General features: G+C 35.7%; 1 protein-coding gene across 10 annotated transcripts in view; it reads left to right on the top strand.

Moving 5' to 3' along the window:
• Positions 1-6,219: 6,219 nt before the first annotated feature.
• Positions 6,220-21,107, top strand: part of prkg2l (protein kinase cGMP-dependent 2, like) — a 26,502-nt gene continuing 11,614 nt past the window's right edge. For 4 of the 10 annotated variants that reach the window (XR_013296251.1, XR_013296252.1, XR_013296250.1 and 1 more), the window contains exons 1-16: positions 6,226-6,379; positions 7,005-7,143; positions 7,584-7,934; positions 10,887-11,053; positions 11,171-11,284; positions 12,405-12,510; positions 13,274-13,337; positions 13,441-13,518; positions 14,212-14,306; positions 15,522-15,590; positions 15,818-15,916; positions 16,035-16,173; positions 17,489-17,625; positions 19,200-19,289; positions 19,699-19,840; positions 19,921-20,084. Coding sequence is in view for 4 of the 10 variants with exons in the window: in XM_077582426.1 (XP_077438552.1) it covers positions 6,271-6,379; positions 7,005-7,143; positions 7,584-7,934; positions 10,887-11,053; positions 11,171-11,284; positions 12,405-12,510; positions 13,274-13,337; positions 13,441-13,518; positions 14,212-14,306; positions 15,522-15,590; positions 15,818-15,916; positions 16,035-16,173; positions 17,489-17,625; positions 19,200-19,289; positions 19,699-19,840; positions 19,921-20,084 (2,063 nt within the window). In the remaining 6 variants the exon portion in view is untranslated. Of the gene's footprint in view, positions 6,380-6,933; positions 7,144-7,583; positions 7,935-10,886; positions 11,054-11,170; positions 11,285-12,404; positions 12,511-13,273; positions 13,338-13,440; positions 13,519-14,211; positions 14,307-15,521; positions 15,591-15,817; positions 15,917-16,034; positions 16,174-17,488; positions 17,626-19,199; positions 19,290-19,698; positions 19,841-19,920; positions 20,085-21,107 lie in introns of those variants that run through there. The other 6 variants (XR_013296254.1, XR_013296255.1, XR_013296253.1 and 3 more) reach the window with 5 other exon arrangements.

Here is a 21,107-nt window from a genome sequence, read left to right as displayed (position 1 = left end):
CTTGAACATTTATGAATTTACCAGTAGCGTGCTTTTTTTTTTTCATCATGTTGCCAGGCTTGATTTATTACTTTTTTTTTTAAACATATTGATCACTTCTGAAAGTATTTTTGTGGCAAAAATATTCATCACTGAGCATTATTAGCCTGTCAATAATGACGAACCCGAGATCGAGCCACTTAACGAATATAGTGCATACAAATCATGTTTACATAGTTAAAGGCTTTGATGACTAACCTGGAACTTGTTTGCAGTTGTTAATCCACTTTGATTTATATTAGTAGCTGTGTGCCGCACTGCATGCACCGAATGAGGTGAGTTTTCAAATAACATGCACATCTTGTTGGAAAGTGGAATCCAGAGTCAAAAATTCTTATTATTAATTATTATAAACAAAAAGCACGTGAAAATAATGTGAATCTTGATATATGAACTGTACATCCTAAATGAGCAACGTTTGACATCAATGTGTTTACATTTACTGAGCACACACACACACAACCCCCACGCTGGTCCATTAGGTTAGTTAGCAAACATAAGCCAAAATTAAAAATAAACAAATGAATAAATAAATGAATAAAAGTGAAAATAAAAATGGATATAAAAAATGTAATTCAAAAATTTAATACAAAAAATATATAGAAATGCAAAAAAAAATATTAAAAAATAAATACAAAAATAAAAAAACTGATTGGAAAAAAATTGAAATAAATGCTGAAATAAATACAAAAATAAATATACAAATAGAATTAAATATCAATAAACTCTAGACAGTTTGCAACAGCGGAGCCCAAACCAAGACGCGCTTAGGACCGCCCCCTCATTTGAATAATATTTTGACCCGACAGCGTCTACAGCATGAAATAAATAAATAAATGTGAGAGCAGAGCATTTTTATTTCTTGATTGATATTAAATTCTATTTATATCTTTATTTTTGTATTTATTTCGACATTTACTTTTTTGTATTTATTTTTACTTTTAGTTATTTATTTAGTGATAATATATATATATATATATATATATATATATATATATATATATATGCTTATGCAAATACATAAAAATAAAAAAAAATTATAAACTTTAGCCCCATTAACCCAATCACCAAATACTCTGGACTTCATTTTACATTGGACGCAGATTGTAACCTCTTACGCACCAAAAGTCTTATTGTTTGACTTGAAAGTGTTTTCATCAATATTTTAGGGTCAACACCCCTTCCAACTGGCTAAGAAGTAAGAAAGACCACCGGAGAACATCCCACGGGGCCAGCTGGGAGAAACCTGAAGGCATTCAGAGATATCTTTACCAGAACCTGGAGTTGCCATGTCAACATTTTACTGTGAGACGGGACACGGAGCCGGGCGAGGTTTGAGGCTCCAGTCACTGTCGCGAGCAAAATGATTTCAACATGACAAATGTTCGAGGCCATCTTTTGTTTGTTGTTAAAGGTGATGGGATAGAACGGCCTTCACCATCACACAAATGTATAGAACCATACCCGCTGATGGATAACTTTTAGCATACATGTTGATGATCAGCTTAACATCGAGGGAGTTTGGTGTGACATTGATGTTGAACAGCTCACAAGATAGAAACAGACGTAAGAACGGGCGAGAGACTAATGATGATTCCTTCCACATTTTATTTGATTCACTGCCTTCTAAAAAAAAAAAAAAAAAAAAAAAAAAAGCCCTTTATTGATGCAGCTATAATATACTAGTATTTGGAAGAGTGGGTTCTATAGTATTTGCTTTGCAACCAGCTTCACATCATGGCTGGTCACATATGTGATAATGGTGATTGTTTTGTATTGAAGTGTTGATATACTCCATAATTCAAACTATAATTGTAAGTATTGTAAGTAATGTATATATAGTATAAACATGTTGAAGCTTTGTATATATATATATATATATTGCAAAGTCCCCACTTACAGAGTAAAAAAATGTATGTGTTATTTACTATTCAAAATAAGCAGCATGTGCATTTGGTGTCTGCTTATAAATTTCCTAATAATATTGAGCAATACTTTTTGAAGGGATTTGAGTAAAAGTGCACCTGCTTCCATTTGTGTACATACAGAAAATCAATCAAAACAACGTCAAGTCAACATGTCAGTCTTTGTCAGTTTGCACCTCTTGTTTCTTTGACACGCTAGTGGAGAAAAGCATTCCTTATGTCATTATTGACAATTGCCTTGTAAAGCAGGCCAATTTTGTTTTAGTCTTTGTTGAGCAATCGTTTTGCATTTACAGTATAAATATTTTTATCACAAGAAGTTATACCAACCAAATACAAGTCAATGCATGCGTTTGGAAATATGAATCTGTAATCAGAGTTTAGTGACAATTGCACCCATCAAAAGTGAAAATGGCCAAAGTATATGGAGGACCAAAAATGGCAAAATTTAAAAAATAAATAAATAAACAAAAGTGCAAATAAAAATGGGATATAGAAAATATAATAAAAAAATGAAATACAAAAAATTAATAAAAATGGAAATAAAAACAACAGAAAAAAAAAAATATATATATATAGTTGTTGTTGTTCTTATTTCCATTTATATAGATTTTTGGGATTTAATTTTTTTATTATATTTTTATTTTCACTTTTAGTCATTTATTTATTGTATTTATTTGGGCAGTTTTGGTCCTCCATAAAATTATACTAGTGAAGTTATTAAAACTTCCCCTCTTATGAGAGAAATAGTTATATTTGGGGCATATTTGGATGAGAGAATCTTGCTCACCTCAACCTTCCTTCTTTTCTATCCCAAAAATCATCAATGAGATTTAGCACCTGCTCGATCCATACATTACAATTGTATTTTCAACGGGCCTTGTCCAACACCCCAATTAATGACTGTCCATAAGTTTAAGATGTACACTATACTGATTATTTAATTGTATTTAGAAAAATAAGCAAAGATATGATTGAGTATATATTTTTTGTATAGTTTCATGTTTGGTCTGTTTCAGATCATTTATTTTATTTGTTGTTAGTTGTTGATGTAACTAGTGATTTTTATTTTATTTTTTTTGTTACCATACAGCATACATACAGTTGGATTCAGTAGTTGAATGTTAGTATTTGGAAAGTGACAAATTGATTAAATTAAAGTTGTATTTGTGGAACCATTTGAATCAAACTGAAAGTGTGCATCCCATGAATGGTTCTGGACCTGCTGTATCGATTTGGGTCCCTTGTGATAACATTGATTGTGTAATCCATTTTATTAGCTTACTTGGGGTAGTACAGGGCTACAAGAAAATGTAAGATGGGTCGCAAACTTTTTTATTTGATAGAGGCTCCAGCAATCAAAAAACACACACATGGATACAATTATTATTACAACACTGTTAATAATTTTAAATAATTTGCTATTATTTTTTTTTAATCATAATTAATCTCTTCTAATTAACTCTGTCTAACTGTACAATAAAATAACGTTTTTTTTTGGTATTGTTTTTTAGGTTTTCATACTCTTGTTATCATAAAAGTGGGAAAAAATGTTAAATAGAAATATGGCTGCATCTTTTAGTCATTGAGACAGTAATTTCATAATGACTCATAAAATTGAGGTAAAATTAGAAAGAGTGTGATATTGATTTGTGTTGGTCATTTTTCTGCCACTAGATGGCATAATTGCATTTGTAAGACGGTGACAGCTCAGTGCATTTTTCTTTTCATTTTGAATTAAAATGACTTTAATTTGTTTGTCTATTGAAGCAATATGAAAAGTAACTCAATAGGTTAACTATAAATGTCATTTGCTGCTTTTAACAATGAATGCATTTTAAAACGTAATCAAGTGTAAATTATTTGCAAAGTACCTGTAACAGTTTCAGTAGGTTCTCTTTCAACCCGATAACAAAAAAATCAAAAAAACCCTAGTGTCATAACATTGACATTTGATTGGAAGGTTTCCTGCTGTAGGGCGGTTGTGTCAATGAAATGTCATACTTGACTTGTGGCAGTACCATTTTTTTTCTTTTGTCTCCACCAAGCACTATGTAATGTATTTTTTTTAAATAACAGAATATATTTGTTATAAAGATAAGACACTCATAACTCACTGTGTTGATGTATATTTGTTTTTTGAAAAAGTCACCAAGAATTTATATACTTCTTTGAAATACTGTTGTTTTCAGTAAAATGTCCAACTGTGGACAAGATGGGCATTATACACACTTTGCATGTGATTGGTAAGCTTTTACGAGGCACTGACTATATTTGTTATTTTGTTTTTCTTTATTTATACTGTGTACAATGATACATACAATATTGTAGTTATTCATGCACAGTTAATTGCAATCAGTATGTTTCTTTCTGAGATACAACATGACCAGTTGTGGTGTTCACTGAGATACGATCCATCAAATTGATCCTTTGAGAGAACATTTAGATACACAAAATGGCAGCTGTCATCACTGAATGCCTAACTGATTTTCCTCATCTGTCATTGATTGAGAATAAAAATACTAATTATAAATAGTGTCAACGTTCATCAAATTCTGTATTTTGTGCATATATACCGTATGTACTGTGTCTGTGAGTACAGTATATGTCTCAGGTGATGTGTTTAAATGGGCTAAAACAGAGATGAGTGAAGGGGAAGCGACAGGGAGAGGATACAATGGACCGGAGTTGATAATGATCAATATTGGATTTCGGATTTTGGACAAATCATAGTACTGAGATGGCCTTGATCTATAGAGGACCAAAACTGCCAAAATTCAAAATAAATAAATGACTAAATAAATTACTAAAAGTGAAAATTAAAATGGTTTAAAAATATATAATTCGAAAATTAAATAAAAATAATATATATATATATATATATATATATATATATATATATATACATTTGTATTTAATTTTTGAATTATATTTTTTGTGTCCGTTTTTATTTATTTATTTTGAATTTTGGCAGTTTTGGTCCATACTGCCAGGACAAAATATTATTCAAATAAGGGGGGGCGGTCCCAAATAAATAAATGACTAAATAAATTACTTAAAGTGAAAATTAAAATGGTTTAAAAAATTATAATTCGAAAATTAAATTAAAAACAAAAAATAATAATTCATATATATATATATATATATATATATATATTTAATTTTTTAATTAGATTTTTTATGTCCGTTTTTATTTTTACTTTTAGTCATTTATTTAGTCATTTGTTTATTTTAAATTTTGGCAGTTTTGGTCCATATTGCCAGGACAAAATATTATTCAAATAAGGGGGCGGTCCTAAGCTTGTTTTGGGTTGGAGTCCTTCGTTGCAAACTGCCTTTCATTTGTAGAGTGAGCGGGCAACTCAAGTCGCAAGTTGTGGTGACAGTGGACAAGATAGTCGTCCATTGCCGGAGTCCAACCCAAGACATGCTTAGGACCGCCCCCCTCATTTGAATAATATTTCGTCCCGGCCGCTGCCGCCGTAATTTATGCCGTAAAAAGTCTTCCTTATGGTGTTGGTCAGTTATTAAATTAAACTGTGTAATGTTTATTAAACCATAGCAACATAAATGGACGAATCAGGTTATTTCCCCCCACATTTTGCGTGTGCTAACAGTTAGCATTAGCTGATTCAGCCACCATGTACAAAGTGCAACAATGGCTACGCATTGGTTCCTCTTTTTAGCCTCTTGTCGTTGTGGCAGCTGGTCCACAACAGCTGTCAATCATTGTTAAAGTGTGAAGTCTGCCATTTACACAAAGTGGACGTGTTTTCTATGCTGCCAAAATGGCTTCGCTAACGCCCATTTTGGGACGCGTGATGTCATCGGTCAGATTTCTATTGAGTACTAAATACTTCCCAGTTTTTGCACATGTTTTTAGACATTATCTTCAAACATGTATAATGTATTTAGAAACTATTCTCTGAATTCACTTTACAGGGTCTTTAAAATTGCATCACATCTGAAACGTAGCAGTACATTTATTTGGTTATTGTTAGTGTATTTTTCAAAACAGGTTACAGGAGGGAAACAGGGGAGAGTGAAGTTATTGGTTGTGACAACACACACACAAAAAAAAGAGTTGCTGCTTGTACAGGGTTACAGATTAGATCTGTTCTGTCAAGGTTCGCCATGCCAGTGAAAAAATCGCTGTGCTTCTGACTGGTCCTTCACAGCAAACACACACGCACGCACACGCTCACTATGTCAAACAGTTTAAGACCACTAGGGGCTGCCAGATACTTCCAATTTAATCAAACGCGCCCTTGGTAACACATGAAAAAAAAACGGCCCCTTGCAGCAAATGGTGTCATTGTGCTTTTGGGCAGCAAAAAGAGAAGATGCAGCTGGACGTCGATGTCTTAGGAGAGCACGTATTACCAATGTGATTTTACCCCACAGAAAATTGAAAGGTAAATATTGAAATCACTTATCTATTCGTTAAATTGTGAATGCTATTTTAGAGGACAACTTGTGCAGAAATAAGTAATATCCTAAAATACATTAGATTGACAAATGCATGCTTTATTAGAAAATAAAGCATTTGTGTCGTTTGCATTTTTATTCATTTTGTATATTGCTGGCGTTGGGCCACAAGTTGGTAAAATTCACATTTTTCCAAAAATCTTTACTATTAGTCAGTCCCCACTTGTGGGTGTTATTTTACTTATTTAGGAAATTATTGATCAATCTAAACTGGCTTGCCCTCTTTGATGATGTAATGTTTAATGGTTGAACAAGCATGCCGACGCTGTTGTTGGGGTCTCCTGGGAAGTAACGATTTTTGGAGGTACAAAGTTTTGGTCCAACGCCAGCAATAGTAGTTTTACATTCTTCTTTAGTTCGATAGCTGGCATGTTTATATTGTTACATCATTGTGTGTTAAGATCATTTTATTGTTAACCCTATAATTGGAAATACTGCTCTAGAGTGCCCTCTAGTGGATGTGCTTATACTGCATTTTTAGAATTATAAACTGCAACATCAGGCGTGTCCTGTTGCAGAACATCTTCTCAAATAGACAACGCTTTCAAATAGCTCGGAGAGCATTTCCTATGGTGGCAGGCCAATGTTTGGACATGGGCAATGGTTCAATAAAGGCCCCACGGGCTGAGGAGAACACCTGCCTAGCCTCCATCCACACAGACCCCCCAGGCCTGGAAACCGAAATTTTGAGGTTAGTCAAGTCGAGTCTCAGAAATGTGGTCAGATATTGTTTGTGTATAATGTACAACATAAGTCATTACAGGGGAAGTACATTTGAAGCTGTTCTTGAACTATTTGGAGTATTAGCATAGTTGTGGTTTATTTGGAATCGTTTTAAGTGCTACTGGCACTAAGTAATGTAAGTTTGATTTAAAAAAATAATAATTAAAAAAATGACGAATTTTAAGTATCAAGACATTTGCAATTTGATGAATGAAATGCTTTTAATTTTACTAATTTTTCTAAATACACAACTATTGGTCTTTAAAAAAAAAAGTAAAGGCACAGAATGAAACAAAAACAAAAACTGAAAGAGGGGTAGCAACTGAAAGAGGGGTAGCATTAAGCTACCTATGTAATATAGCAACTATATGCGGATTGCACTCGGTAATCAAAATTTCTGAATCTCAGGATGCGAATAAACTACCTGGAGGTGGAGCTGGCACAGAGGGACCAAGCATTAGAAGCTCAAGAACTTCACTTGCAGAATCTGCAAAGGGAGCTAGACGCCAAAGTCTCGCAGATTGACAAACTACAGGATGCTTTAGGGTACAACAACAGCTCGGGTTGCGCTCCGCCAGGACTGTGTCACCCCCGCTTCAACGTCATCAACGAAGGTCGTTTCCACAAGGTCGCCGTGGAGGTCCAACAAAGGCTTAAAGCCAAGGAAGGTGTCTCTGCTGAACCTACTTCTGGAAACTTTTGTGGGGGGCTCAGACCTACTCACGTTTCCATGGTGAAGCCCGTACACAAAGATTCAGAGTAAGTAAACACAATTTGCACTGTTTAGTTTGCACTGTTTAGTATAAAACACGCAGGGCTGTTCACGTGCTCTCGATTTTAGTGGAGGCTCAACACAATAGAGACTATTTCTCTGAACACGCCCCCCCTAGTGGCAGGAAAGAAGTGGTGCAGCGTTAATTGACTAGAACGGCGAGGAGGGCTAAAGCTAGCATTGACAGTCACTTTGATGACAAGGACATGATATACACGCGCGAGGACCGCGAGGTGGACATGTTGGATTGCCGATGAAGTATCCACGTGGAATTACCTCCTCTCTTGCCGATGAGTGCTTTCAAATCTGATCATTCGAAGGCTTTACAAGTTTGTACAATCCGGTCAAAATGCCATCGAAGTTAGCAGTTTGGTGCAAGTCTTGCAATGTTATTGTGGTACGTTAGCAACTTAGCAGCTGTTAAATCGGCCGCGGCCGCCGTCATTTATATCGTTAAAATGTCTTCTTTATGGTGGTGGTCAGTTATTAAATTCAACTGTGTAATATCTATTAAATCGTAGCAGCACTAATGAACGAAACAGATTATTTCCCCCACATTTTGCGTGTGCTAGCAGTTAGCACATGCTAACATTGGCTACGCATTGGTTCCTCGACCCTTTTTTTTTGCTTCTTCTCGTTGTGGCAGGTGGTCCACAACAGCTGTCGATCATTTTTAAAGAGTGGCGTTTGCCATTTACTCAAAGTGGTATATAGTATGCTGCCAAAATGGTTGCGCGGACGGCCATTTTGTGACACGTGACGTCAACGTCCGGATCTGCCATCTTGCACCTTTTTGGGTGTTCTGGTGGACACAGCAGCGGCACCTTCAAAATAACTGGCAATTTGCTAACAGAAAGTAGACTGCACTCGGCCTGAAGACGGGTGCATCTCATTTTTTGCCAACTTGGCGACTTTCTCGCTAAATCTGGTGACTTTCCAAAGCCACTTGGCGACTTTTTTTTTTTTTTGTCAAAAGCAACTAGCAACATATCTAACAACTTTTTTTGTGTTCTTTAGGTTTTTTTTAACTTACTTTGTAAATATTAAAAAAAAAAGTATGCCATAATAAAAAAAAAAAAGTGATAATTACAAACATGCTTTAATTTTTTATCTTAATTTATTTCCATCTCTGAATACATTTCTTCAAATGATGATCTTTAAATTTCCTATACCGTAATTTGGCTCAAACTATGGCAATGAATTTTGGCAGAATTGGCCTCTCTGCTGGTGCCGTATTTTTTTAACTTCAGTTTTTAACTTCATCATTAGGAAGTTATTTGTCTCTTTCCTCTGCATTTGATGGAAAATGGGTGGTCATGGCAATACTGTGTTTCAATAACCCAACAGAATATCATTGTCAATATGATGAAAAGATGCAATCACTCCCACCTACTCTGCTTATGCAGATGTGAAAGGCAGCATTATTATGGCGAGATAATAGGGAGACACAAAGAGGAACAAAAGGCTACAGGATCTGAATCCCCAAGCAGAGTCATTTTAGGCTTCAATTACGAAATCCGTTGTTTTGCTTGCACAAAACACCCTGATTTCATTTAGCAGCGTCTTTTTTTTTACTCTCACTGCACTAGTACTAATTTTGTGTCATGTGGTAATGAACAAAAGCATGCGCATGCACGCACGCACACACACAGGGAATCTCCTGAATAAGAATGCGATTGCACATGCACGACTGGGTATGATTATTCAAAATATGAATGAAAACAATGGAAAATATTTCCTTTTTTCAAAAAATAAATAAAACACGTCTGAACATTAAAAGCTCTAATTTGTAGACTAGTGCACATGCGCTCGGAGTAACAATGGGTGCATCTCAATTTTCTTGGCAGAGCAACACAATTCTGCCATCTTACATCTTAAGACGGGTGCATCTCAATTATTATTATTTTTTTTTAAATGAACATGATATTATTCTGCCTCCCACTGTGCATTTTTCACAAAGTCAACTCACTCAAAATTTTTATATTTAAATTATAATTTTAAGTTGTTGTTTTGTTTGTTTTTAAATCTTTTTAAATTCCAAAACAGCAAAAAAATAATAATTAGGCCGACTCGATGTATCGGGCAGTACCTGGTGTAATCGCAACTAAGCCAGCTCTGCCATCTAGTGGTGAATGGTGATATTGCAACTTACAACTAAAGTTGATGCATGTTTGCAGTTTGGAACCCACAAATTTGCATATTGTGATATATTTATTTTCCAGGATTGTTTTCCCTATTTACCCACCGTATTTTGAATGTTTATCAGCGTTTTTTGAAAAAAAAAAATTTTTTAGTATGTCTGTGGCCGAAAAAAGGAAAATATTTTTTCTTCCTGATAATTAACTCATTCACTGCCATTGACGGTTATAGACGGCAAATGTTCATTGTAACAATTTCTATTAGTTAAAAAAAAATCCACTTTTGTTAACAAGAGTATGAAAACCTAGATTATTTTTATTGTACATTTAGAACAGATATAAAATTTGTGATTAATCGTGAATTAACTCGTGAAGTCATGCAATTAATTATGATTGAAAAAATGTAATCGCCTGACGCTCCTAATTTTTTAATCATCTTTTCTTCTTTTTTCTAATTCGCGTCAGGTGAATAAAATTTTTAAATGTAATTAATTATTGACTTCAATAGTTAACTCACGATTAATCATAAATGTTATATCTGTTCTAAATGTACAATAAAAAAAAATCTAGGTTTTCATACTCTTGTTAGCAAAAGTGGAAAAAAATTTAACTAATAGAAATAGTTCAAATGAATTTTTTACGTCAATAGCCGTCAATGGCAGTGAATGAGTTAATCAAGGGGCTGCTAGTTCCCCATCGCTGTCTTACCTGGAGTGTCACAATTTCAGTTTGGATATGTGTATCATAACAGGCTTACCTCCATAGTGTCATTTCTACCTAAATAACGTCTTCCCATTTCAGAATTAAAAGGCTCATGAATGGCGCCATCACCAATAATGACTTCCTGAAGCGACTGGAGCCACAGCACATGAGGGAGATGGTTGACAGTATGTATGAGAAGGTGTACGCTCAAGGACAGCTTGTCATCCAGGAGGGTGAATCTGGAAATTACCTCTATGTTTTAGCAGGTCAGTTTACTCACTGTATAAAAGTCGTCACCAGCAAGCATGCTGTCCGCGGGCCCAAAGACCGTATGATAAGATTGCTACTAATTAAATACTGTAAGTATATGTTGTGCATTTCAGATGGCTTGCTGGAAGTCATACAGAGTGGCAAGTTGCTTGGTGAGATGTATCCTGGAACGGCATTTGGAGAATTGGCAATATTGTATAATTGCAAAAGAACAGCCACTGTAAAAGGTGAGTACTGTCAAGGCTATGTTTGCTGACTTAGCGATACTTTTCTGAACACTCTAGAACTCTTATTAACTCATTTGCTCCCAAAAACCTATAAACACGTTCTATTTTAGATGTTAACGCCCGCTAGGACACCTGATTCATATAACCAGCGGAAACATCTCAAATCTGCAGGACCGGAATTGGAGAGCCTTGTGCGAGAGCATACAGAAGGCTTTAATGCAGCCTCTGACCTGAAGAGGTCGCTTAAAGCAATGGTAGTTTTTTACAAAAACGGCCATCAGGTGGCAGCAGAGTATAAGAGATCAACCAGGGCCATGTTGCAAAAAGCTCTTTTACCCATTGTTTTCAACAGGTTTGTGAATAATGATGAAACTTAGCTATATTCTAATGCTATTTGCTAAACGGAAACAAATACAAATATACTTTTTTCCTGATGAAAGAACAGACTCTAATCTTGCCTTTGGTAGGTTCCATGTTTTTTTTCAGAGCAATAGAACAAAATATTGCATAATATATATTGCAAAATTAGTCAAAATCCAGTAAAACAGCCGGGAGCGAAGGGGGTTGCTTCAGCGAAAATGGCTGGGAGTGAATGAGTTAAAAAAATAATAATAATCTAAGTGCCTAGAGAACATGCCATAGTGGTACTCATGTTGGCAAGGAAGAGAGATGGAGGGATATACACAGATAATCACGTGGGAGTCCTGACTCGGAAAAGCTAAGCTAAAATGCATTAGTGGTTTAAAAATACAGAAGGCATGTTTTTTGTTTTGTTTTTGTGTCTAATTAAGTACCGATATGTTAATGTAATTTTAATCAACAACTCAAAGCAACTTAAAAATTAAATGTGTTAATTAATTAATTAATTCATTATTTATTTATTTTATTAATTAATTAATTAATTGTATGAGCAAACTGACAAAGCTCACCAATCATTTCCCAGGTTTGTACTTTTATTTTGTGGTAGAGTAGTAAGGATGTTTTCTTCGCATTATGTTGACCATTATATCAACCAATAAGAGGGAATTACATGAAGTGAGCTACAATAGCTTTGACTGTTATTTAATTATTTTTTTTTTTTCAATGTCTCACTGTCATTAACGTAATTGTTGTCATACAGCCGTGACCGAGTCCCGTATATGGACCTTGGATCGCCAGACATTCCAGGCTATTATGATGCGGACTGCACAAGCCAGGAATGAAGAGTATTTCAGCTTTTTGCGCAGGTAAAGAACCCTGACAAAAACAAAACACGTTATTAAATTGCAAGTACTTTTTTTTCAAAATGTGGATTATTTTGCAGTTTTACTTTTTTAATTCGGTGGAAAAAATGCCACTGTTGAGTCCTCGCCTGCTCTCAAACTAGTTGGCTCAAATATAGTAGAATGACTGAAAAATGAAGTTAAAGTTAATTAAACTAAAACTGAAAGTCTTGATACAATATTACGATACAGGCATAATAAGTAAGCAGGGTTGGTAAGGTTACTTTCAAAATGTATTCCGTTACAGTTGCAAGTTACCTGCTAAAAAAATGTAGTTAGTGACGTAACTTGATTACTTTGGATTCTTTTTGGATTACTCCAATACCAAGTATACTCATGAAGACAAAAAAAACCTCTCTCTATGTGAGATGTGAGTGTGCCACTTTGATTGCCGGCCGATGGAGTTGGCTGTGCTCATACCCGCACAAAGTTTTTAAATACGCTGGATTGCGCGCATCTGTGAAATTACCAACACCCAGTCTAACCCGCCTCGTGCTAGACATGCACTAGTCCCGAAAAAAACGCAATGTCATATAATCTCTATCAGAGCCAATATTAATTTTATTATTAGTAGTAGTACTGACTGTAGTATTGTATTTGTATGTAGTACTGACAAGTGACAAGTCATTAATTCAAAAAACGCCAACAATGTTAAATAATGGATTTTAATACACACATAGTGTTGTGTTTTTTACGGGGATCTTTGTTTGTCTGCTTGTTTTTAAAGTGTGTCTCTGCTTCAAGAACTGCCAGAAGAGAAACTTGCCAAGATTGTTGATTGTCTTGAAGTTGTGAGTCTTTCCAATATTTGATCTTATTTCCACACAGAAACTTTCCCTTTAAACCAATGTATGGAAATATCCAGTGTGGGCCAAGTATGTTTCCTCTTTGCAGGACTCTTTTGAAAAGGGAGAGTACATTATTCGCGAAGGTGAAGATGGGGACACGTTCTTTATTATTGCAAAAGGAGAAGTAAGTTGCACATCTCATTTACGCACAACGTGTTACATCGAATGCAGACCTGAATATCAGAATCTAAATTAACTTCTCTATAGTAAGAGCTCAAAAAACTCGAAAACGTTTCTTAATATGCAAGTCTAAATCAAGTCAAGTCGAATTTATTTAGAAAATTGTCTCCAGAGGTGTACAGTTGATCAACCTTAACAACATCGCCTGATTAAAAAAAAAACATTGGGGGTAGAAAAAACTCACACTAAAAATAACGTATTGATGTAAGCCCCACCCACTTTCTGTTAAATCCAGCCCACTTCCGTTTTTAAGCCCTGCCTCTGCCAAATACAGATAATTTAGATGGTCGAACAAAAAACAGGTACTCACTCATCCCTAATTTAAAAGTAATACTTACCTTAAACAAAATGGTCAGAACACACTTTGGTAGACCTTGTCGGTTGGAAATCTTTTCCATTTATCCGTTTATCTTCTCCGGACACGCCTTTGTTCGTCCAAATTCAATATTTGCCATTCCGTGCACGGCACACAATGCGGGGTGCCGCACGTGACGTCATGTGAGTCCGTATGTTTCGGTGGTTGTAATTTACTCATTTGGTCAACAGATTTTATCTTCACACATCTATTGTTGAATGTTAGTTGTTGCACCAGCTGACAAATGTTGATTTGGAAAATGTCGTGTTGGATATCTTGTAGGTTATTGTGACACAAAGTACAGAAGGTTTTGCTGAGCCTCAGGAAATCAAGACCCTTGGAGTTGGAGACTACTTTGGAGAGAAAGCTCTCATCAGGTATGTTAAAAAAAAAAAAAAAAAAGGTATGTTAATAACATATTTATTACCTGTTTGCAGGGTTGGGAAATCAAATTGATCAATTGCAATGGCTCTGATTCGAAAGCAATAATGTCAAGATTATAGTATAGTATAGTATCGTACATTTTTAACAGTGGCCATTCAAAATAAAGTTTTGTTTTTAACTCATTCACTGCCATTGACGGCTGTAGACGTCAAAAATTCATTTGAACTATTTCTATTAGTTTTCCACTTTTGTTAATGAGAGTATGAAAACCTAAAAAAAAACGTATTGTACATTTAGAACAGATATAACATTTGTGATTAATCGTGAGTTAATTATTGAAGTCATGTGATTAATTGCAATGAAAAATTGTATTCACCTGACGCGATAAATAAAAAAATTAAAAAAGATTATAAAAAATTTGGGGCGTCAGGCGATTAAAATTTTAATTGTAATTTATCGCATGACTTAACTAGTTAACTCACGATTAATCACATATTAAAAGTTATAAATGTACAATAAAAAAAAATTGGGTTTTCACATTCTTGTTAACAAAAGTGGAAAAAAATGTTTAACTAATAGAAATAGTTCAAATGAATTTTTGACGTCTATAGCCGTCAATGGCAGTGAATGAGTTAATTACAAATAACATCAAGACAGCCATTTTTGGCTTAACATAATAAAAAAAAATAATAATTATGGGTCTTTCTGGATTTCACTTAACATAAAAGGGCTACTTGTTTTTTTTTGTTTTTTTTAAGTCTTTCTAGACTTCACTTAAATACATAAAATAATACAATAAAAAACAAGCATCTTTTGCTGACACAAACTCAAATAGGGACTAGATTTCCAGCTTGAAAATGCAAAATCTCTCTCCTTAATTTGTAATAAATAATAATAAATTTTAAAAAAGGACATGGCACTTACGTGGCGTCACTCCCCAGACAGGAACGATAAACGGTGACGTCCCAGAATGCCTCATTTCAAGCTGTATGTGTAAACAATGTGCTTCCCCTTTCTTAGGTGTTCCATAATTAACAATTGTTTGTTATGTGTATATATATATAAAATATGCATAAATATCATCGTCATCAATCTCTGTGTGCTTGTGCGAGTCTACGTTGTCTTCCTACCACAAGATGTAAGGTTAGGTTATTCGATGACTCTAAATTGCATTTTCCCCCTCTTATTTTGTTGCTACATGTATCAAGTGAAGATCTTCGCTCAGCCAACATCATCTGCAATGAGAATGACACACAATGTCTGGTTGTGGACAGAGAGTGAGTACTTGCTTTAACCTTCACGCATTTTTTTTCACACTAGAATTTTACCATCACGGACCTCATCTCAAGTATAATTTTTTTTTTTTATCTATCTTTTTTTATGTCCAGTAAATTTCCACACTGATTCCATTAGCATAGAATTTCCGATGATCAAAATGAATTGATATTAGAACATACAATCAATAAATAATCAATCTAATCAAAAAGATTTATTCTATCTCCAGCAACTTTAACCAGATGGTGGGAACCTATGAGGAACTTCAGGCTTATCTGAAAGAATACGTAGAAGAACTTTCCAGGAGTGATGAAAGGAGGAATGCCCTGTGAGTGTTTTCCTGCTCCTGGACTGTGTATCATATTTTAAATTCTTCCACAGGATTCTTTTACTTTGATAAATACAGGAAAGCATTCAAAAAATAACCTGCCGTATTCTTGTCTCAGGCCACATTCACCACAGATTGATTCTGAAGAACTAAGAAGGTTAAAGGAGAGGATTGTCCCGTTAGCACATAATCAGCCTTTCCAACACTTGGAGGTGATAGCAACACTGGGCATGGGAGGATTCGGCCGAGTGGAGCTGGTAAACTCAGATTATTATTAATTTGCAATGTCTCATCAAATTACAGAGATTTCAAACTCATCGCCTCATTACAAATTATTTATATTATTCCTCAGTTATTTTCTGACGTAAGATGTAAGAATTAGAGGCTCTGTTTTTGTGATCGGCATAAGCCCTGCACAACATGTGGCGTATCTCTGCGCGGGGGTGGATTAGACCCGGTGTTGGTAATTTTGCAAATGAGCGCAGGCCAGCGGGAGGGAGGGTTGTGTGTGCATTTGTCTTAAGATGTCTTGATGTACAAAAATGTCTTGAGATATCTGGATTTTGGTTATTAATACATCTTAAGACAGCTTAAGACATAGGTGTCAAAGTCCCGTCCTCGAGGCCCGCTGTCCTGCAGGTTTTGGAGGTTTCCCTCTTCCAACACAAGCTGATTCCAATCAGCAGGATCGTTATCAGGCTTACGCAGAGCTTGCTGATGAGCTGATCATATATCAGCTGTGTTGGAGAAGGGAAACATCCAAAAACCTCGAGGACCGGAGTTTGACACCTATGCCTTAAGAAATGTTGATGAGGTTTTCCGATCATAAATTGATCAATCACAAAATGATGGCCCTTAAACAAGCGCGTTCATCTATCGGCGGCGGACATACAGTATGACACGAAATGTCACCGACGGGGGATGCGTCGACGCCCTGGTTGAAGACTGGCAGGCATGAGAAACCGAAAGACCCACGTCATCTTTCAGTTGAGTCTTTCGGCTTCTCATGCCTGCCAGTCCTCAACCAGGGCCGGATTTCCTGCATATAAGCAATATGTCGGCAAAAATGCTCCCACATAGACAGTCAAGCGAAGTCGCACAACAACATTTACAGATTTTGCACACAAATGACGCAACTCACTATTAAGCCCACTGTCGATTTTTGAGAGAATTTAAGACTTTTAAGTGCGCCTTATAGTCGGGAAAATACGGAAACTGGATTCCAATGGAGGAATAGAACTATCTTAAGGAGGATCAGAAGAAATGGACAACATGTGAATTAAGTAAGTGTAGTTGTCTGAATACTTACTGAATGGCCATGTTTTTTTAAAAAAAAAAAAAGGGTGTTAGTGTACAATAAAATTACAATGTATTAGTTTTATAGCTACAATAAAACAAAGAATGAAAAATTTAAAGTGGCCAGAATACTTTCCGAACCCGCTACATGTTGCAAAGCAGTACAGCTGTCTGGGATTACACATTAAAAAGGCTAACAGGATTGTAGCATGTTTTGGTATGTGGAACTGCCTGTTGTTGAGCGTTTGATATTTTTCCCTGATTTCTGTGTCTCAGGTGAAGCTAAAAGATGAGGACTCTACATTTGCTTTGAAATGCATTAAGAAGAAGCATGTTGTAGACACCAGACAACAGGAACACATTTACTCAGAGAAGAACATCCTTCAACAAACCAATTCGCCGTTTATCATCAGGTGAGCACCTTTCCAGTTATTGTTGATAAACACACACACACACATACATACTCCAGGGGTATGTAAACTTATGAGCGCACTATATGGTGACAAAGAAGCTTAACGCCCATAAAATCCAAAACTACGATGGCAATTGTTTTTATATTTTCAGAGGTTGGGTTCAGGATGGATTGTAGGCCCACGAGAATGTAAAAAAAAAAAATGGCTTGAAGTGGAGGAGAGTACAGTATGTGAGTTGCTCTATAGGCTGGCTTCTCATGGAGTTGCTAAGGAGTGTGCTGCAGAATGCTCCTCTCTGGGATCCCACCACTTTGCGAAAATTTATCTTGACTATGACTTTATAGCACAAAAGCCTTGTGCAAGCAGTCTTTCAGATAGATAAGTTCAGCCAAAATGCAAGGTCTACCTTTGAACTTTTCCCACACTATTCGAACTCAGTTTTGATTTATTTATTTTTTTTGTGCATCCCGGTAGGAAATGTAATAATGAAAATTCATAGAAAATGATGGAAAGTTGTTATTGTATCCAAATTGAAATATCAACTTTCTTGTGATCTTTTTTTTTTTCTCTTTTTTTTTTTTTTTCCAGGAGAGCTCAGTATTGTTCATTCGATTTGACATCATCATTGCTCTCCTTTTTTTAAAAAAACAAATAAATTTAAAAATTTTTAATAAATGTTTTTTTTTTAAATATATATACATATATAAACATATACACACACACATATATATATATATATATTTTTTTTTTTGTATGTGGGTGAGTATGTGTATGTGCGTGTGTGTGTGCGTGCGTGCGTGCGTGCGTGCGTGCGAGCGTGTGTATTCATCAGTTCACCTAAAGCCCATTAAAAAAAATCCCATACTAATAATATAATATAATAATAAATTGCCAAATGCAGAAACATCAATGTAAGTTATCACGATGTAGTGGCTCTCGCTAACAGACAGAATTAAGTAACCAGAATTAGGTTAAAAAAAATTCTATATACGTAGACCATGTTTCTATAAATTTTGATATTTGGTTTTTATTTGAGGCAGATATTTTTTCCATTAAAATGTGATTTATGAGGAGGTTAGACCATTGGTCGATATTCAGAGTTTGTTTATTTTTCCAGTTAACAAGAATTGTTTTTTTTCGCGATAGTAAGGGCTACAAGTGTAGATTGAAATTGTTTATGTGGTAAGTCAGTTGTTGTTAGGTCACCTAGCAAACACAAGTTTGGAGATAAAGGTATCCTACAGTCCAAAATAGCGGAAAGTTTTTCCAAGACTTTAGTCCAGAAATACATAACCGGAGTACATAACCATAAAGCATGAACATAAGTGTCTGTAGTGTTTTGTAAGCATTGGAGACAAATGTCGGAGTCTGAGAGTCCCATTTTCTTCATCATATATTGAGTAATGTATGTTCTGTGAATAATTTTATATTGGATAAGTTGTAAATTTGTGTGTTTTGTCATTTTAAATGCGTTTTCACAAACTTGAATCCAAAAGTCAGGTTCAGGTGCTATAGACAAGTCTGTCTCCCATTTCGAGATGGGTAAAGACATTTTATCTTGTGATCAATTCTAGGTTATTTCGAACATTTCGCGACAATAAATATGTCTACATGTTGTTGGAGGTGTGTCTTGGAGGGGAGCTGTGGACTGTGCTGCGTGACATGTGAGTCTGATGAATTTACTCTTCATTTTTCAATCTGACACACAACAATGTTATTGTCAAATTCATCACTCCGTTTCTTAAACTGTTACCAATGTCACATGTTGGCGGGAGTATTGTAACCTCAGACATTTCTTGTTTGGTTTTTGTTTGTTTGTTTGTTTGTTTGTTTACTGAACATATAAACAAGTGACAAAAAAAATAAAGTAAAAACATATAAAAGAATGACTAAATAAATAAATAAATAAATGACTAAAAGTGAAAATTAAAACGTATTAAAAATAAATAATTTGAAAATTAAATAAAAAAAATATATATAAATGGAAATTAAAAAAATATATATATATATATATATACACACACACATTTATGATTTTTTGACTCCTTTAACATGCTTATTTTTTCCCATTAGGAATTTTTTTGATGAACCCACGGCCAGATTTTGCATAGGTTGTGTCTTAGAGGCTTTTGATTATCTCCACACCATGGGCATCATATATAGAGACCTCAAGCCCGAAAACCTTCTACTTGATGCAGAAGGTTATGTCAAAATGGTAAGTTATTATTTTAAAAAATAGTTAACGATATTCCATACATTCAGTACTGACAAGCTTTCTGTTTCCGGTTTCCACAGGCAGACTTCGGTTTTGCGAAAAAGATTGGTCTTGGAAAGAAGACCTGGACTTTCTGTGGCACCCCGGAGTATGTGGCACCAGAAGTCATCATGAACAAAGGCCATGACTTTGGAGCTGACTGCTGGTCTTTAGGAATCCTGATATTTGAACTTCTAACTGGCAAGTAAGCCAATAGATTGCCTTGGGTTCCGCCTTCTGGAATATGTATGCTGTCGGTAATGGGTGACATGGCTCAAGTGATAGAGTGGTCAACCCGAATGTTGTGTATCCTGGTCTATATAGTTCACAATGTTGTGTTCAGCTTGAAGCGGGCGAAAAGTAATGTTTTGTTGACAAAAATGTTGGAAAACCACTGCAGTGGCCAAAACATTCCTAATTCAAATTAAACTGCACTAATAAACTAACCCACCAGAAGGTGCTAAAACTACACAAATATAATACAACCTGCACCAGACTGTGGCTGAAAGTCTGATGTCAATGCCCAACTCCTCTGCGATGTCTCCACCGACCAATAACTCCCCGCCGGGATTTTCCACCTGGGTGCGAAGTCCTCCACTAATTTGGTGTGTGTTAAGTTCGTCTGGCCGGATGTCAGGAAAGATGTCAGGACGTGGGATGGATCCTGTGAGTGTGCCAAGGTTCAACACAATACCAGAGCCCCGTTGGCACCATTTCTAGTGCCGGAGAAACGTTTTGACCCTGTGAATGTGGACCTGCTTGGATCACTGCCTCCCCCTCACGGTTTCACTTCTCACTGTGGTGGACAGGACCAACGGGTTGCCAGAAGTCGTTGACCTGGTGGACACAGGAGGTAAACCAGAGTGGATCATGATAGGTGGACTCAAGACTACTCATATGAACGTTGATGTGCCGCTGCGTTTGGTCCTGCCTTCACGATCACCTCCTCTCTGTTGTCTCCGGACCAACCCCTGCTAAGCGCAGCCGTTTTGGGCTGTTTGGACCACCCTCCACCACGGTCACTGTTTTTCTTGGCACTCCATGACTTGTTTGATTATGCACATTTGCTTAGGCTAATTCCCCGGGAGGCTATCGGTATGGTGATGCACAAAGGAGAAACATCCGCCAGGAATGTGTACTTTTAAGGAAGAGTTCCTGGGTTCAAAGGGATGAAAGCTAGGAATAGGTATAAGTAGTGATGGGAAAATGAAGCTTCATGAAGCACTTG

Source organism: Vanacampus margaritifer, chromosome 12 (assembly GCF_051991255.1).
Source record: "Vanacampus margaritifer isolate UIUO_Vmar chromosome 12, RoL_Vmar_1.0, whole genome shotgun sequence".
NCBI lineage: Eukaryota > Metazoa > Chordata > Actinopteri > Syngnathiformes > Syngnathidae > Vanacampus > Vanacampus margaritifer.
The sequence above is the reverse complement of the archived record's forward strand: the minus strand, read 5'-3'. Positions and strand labels throughout refer to the sequence as shown.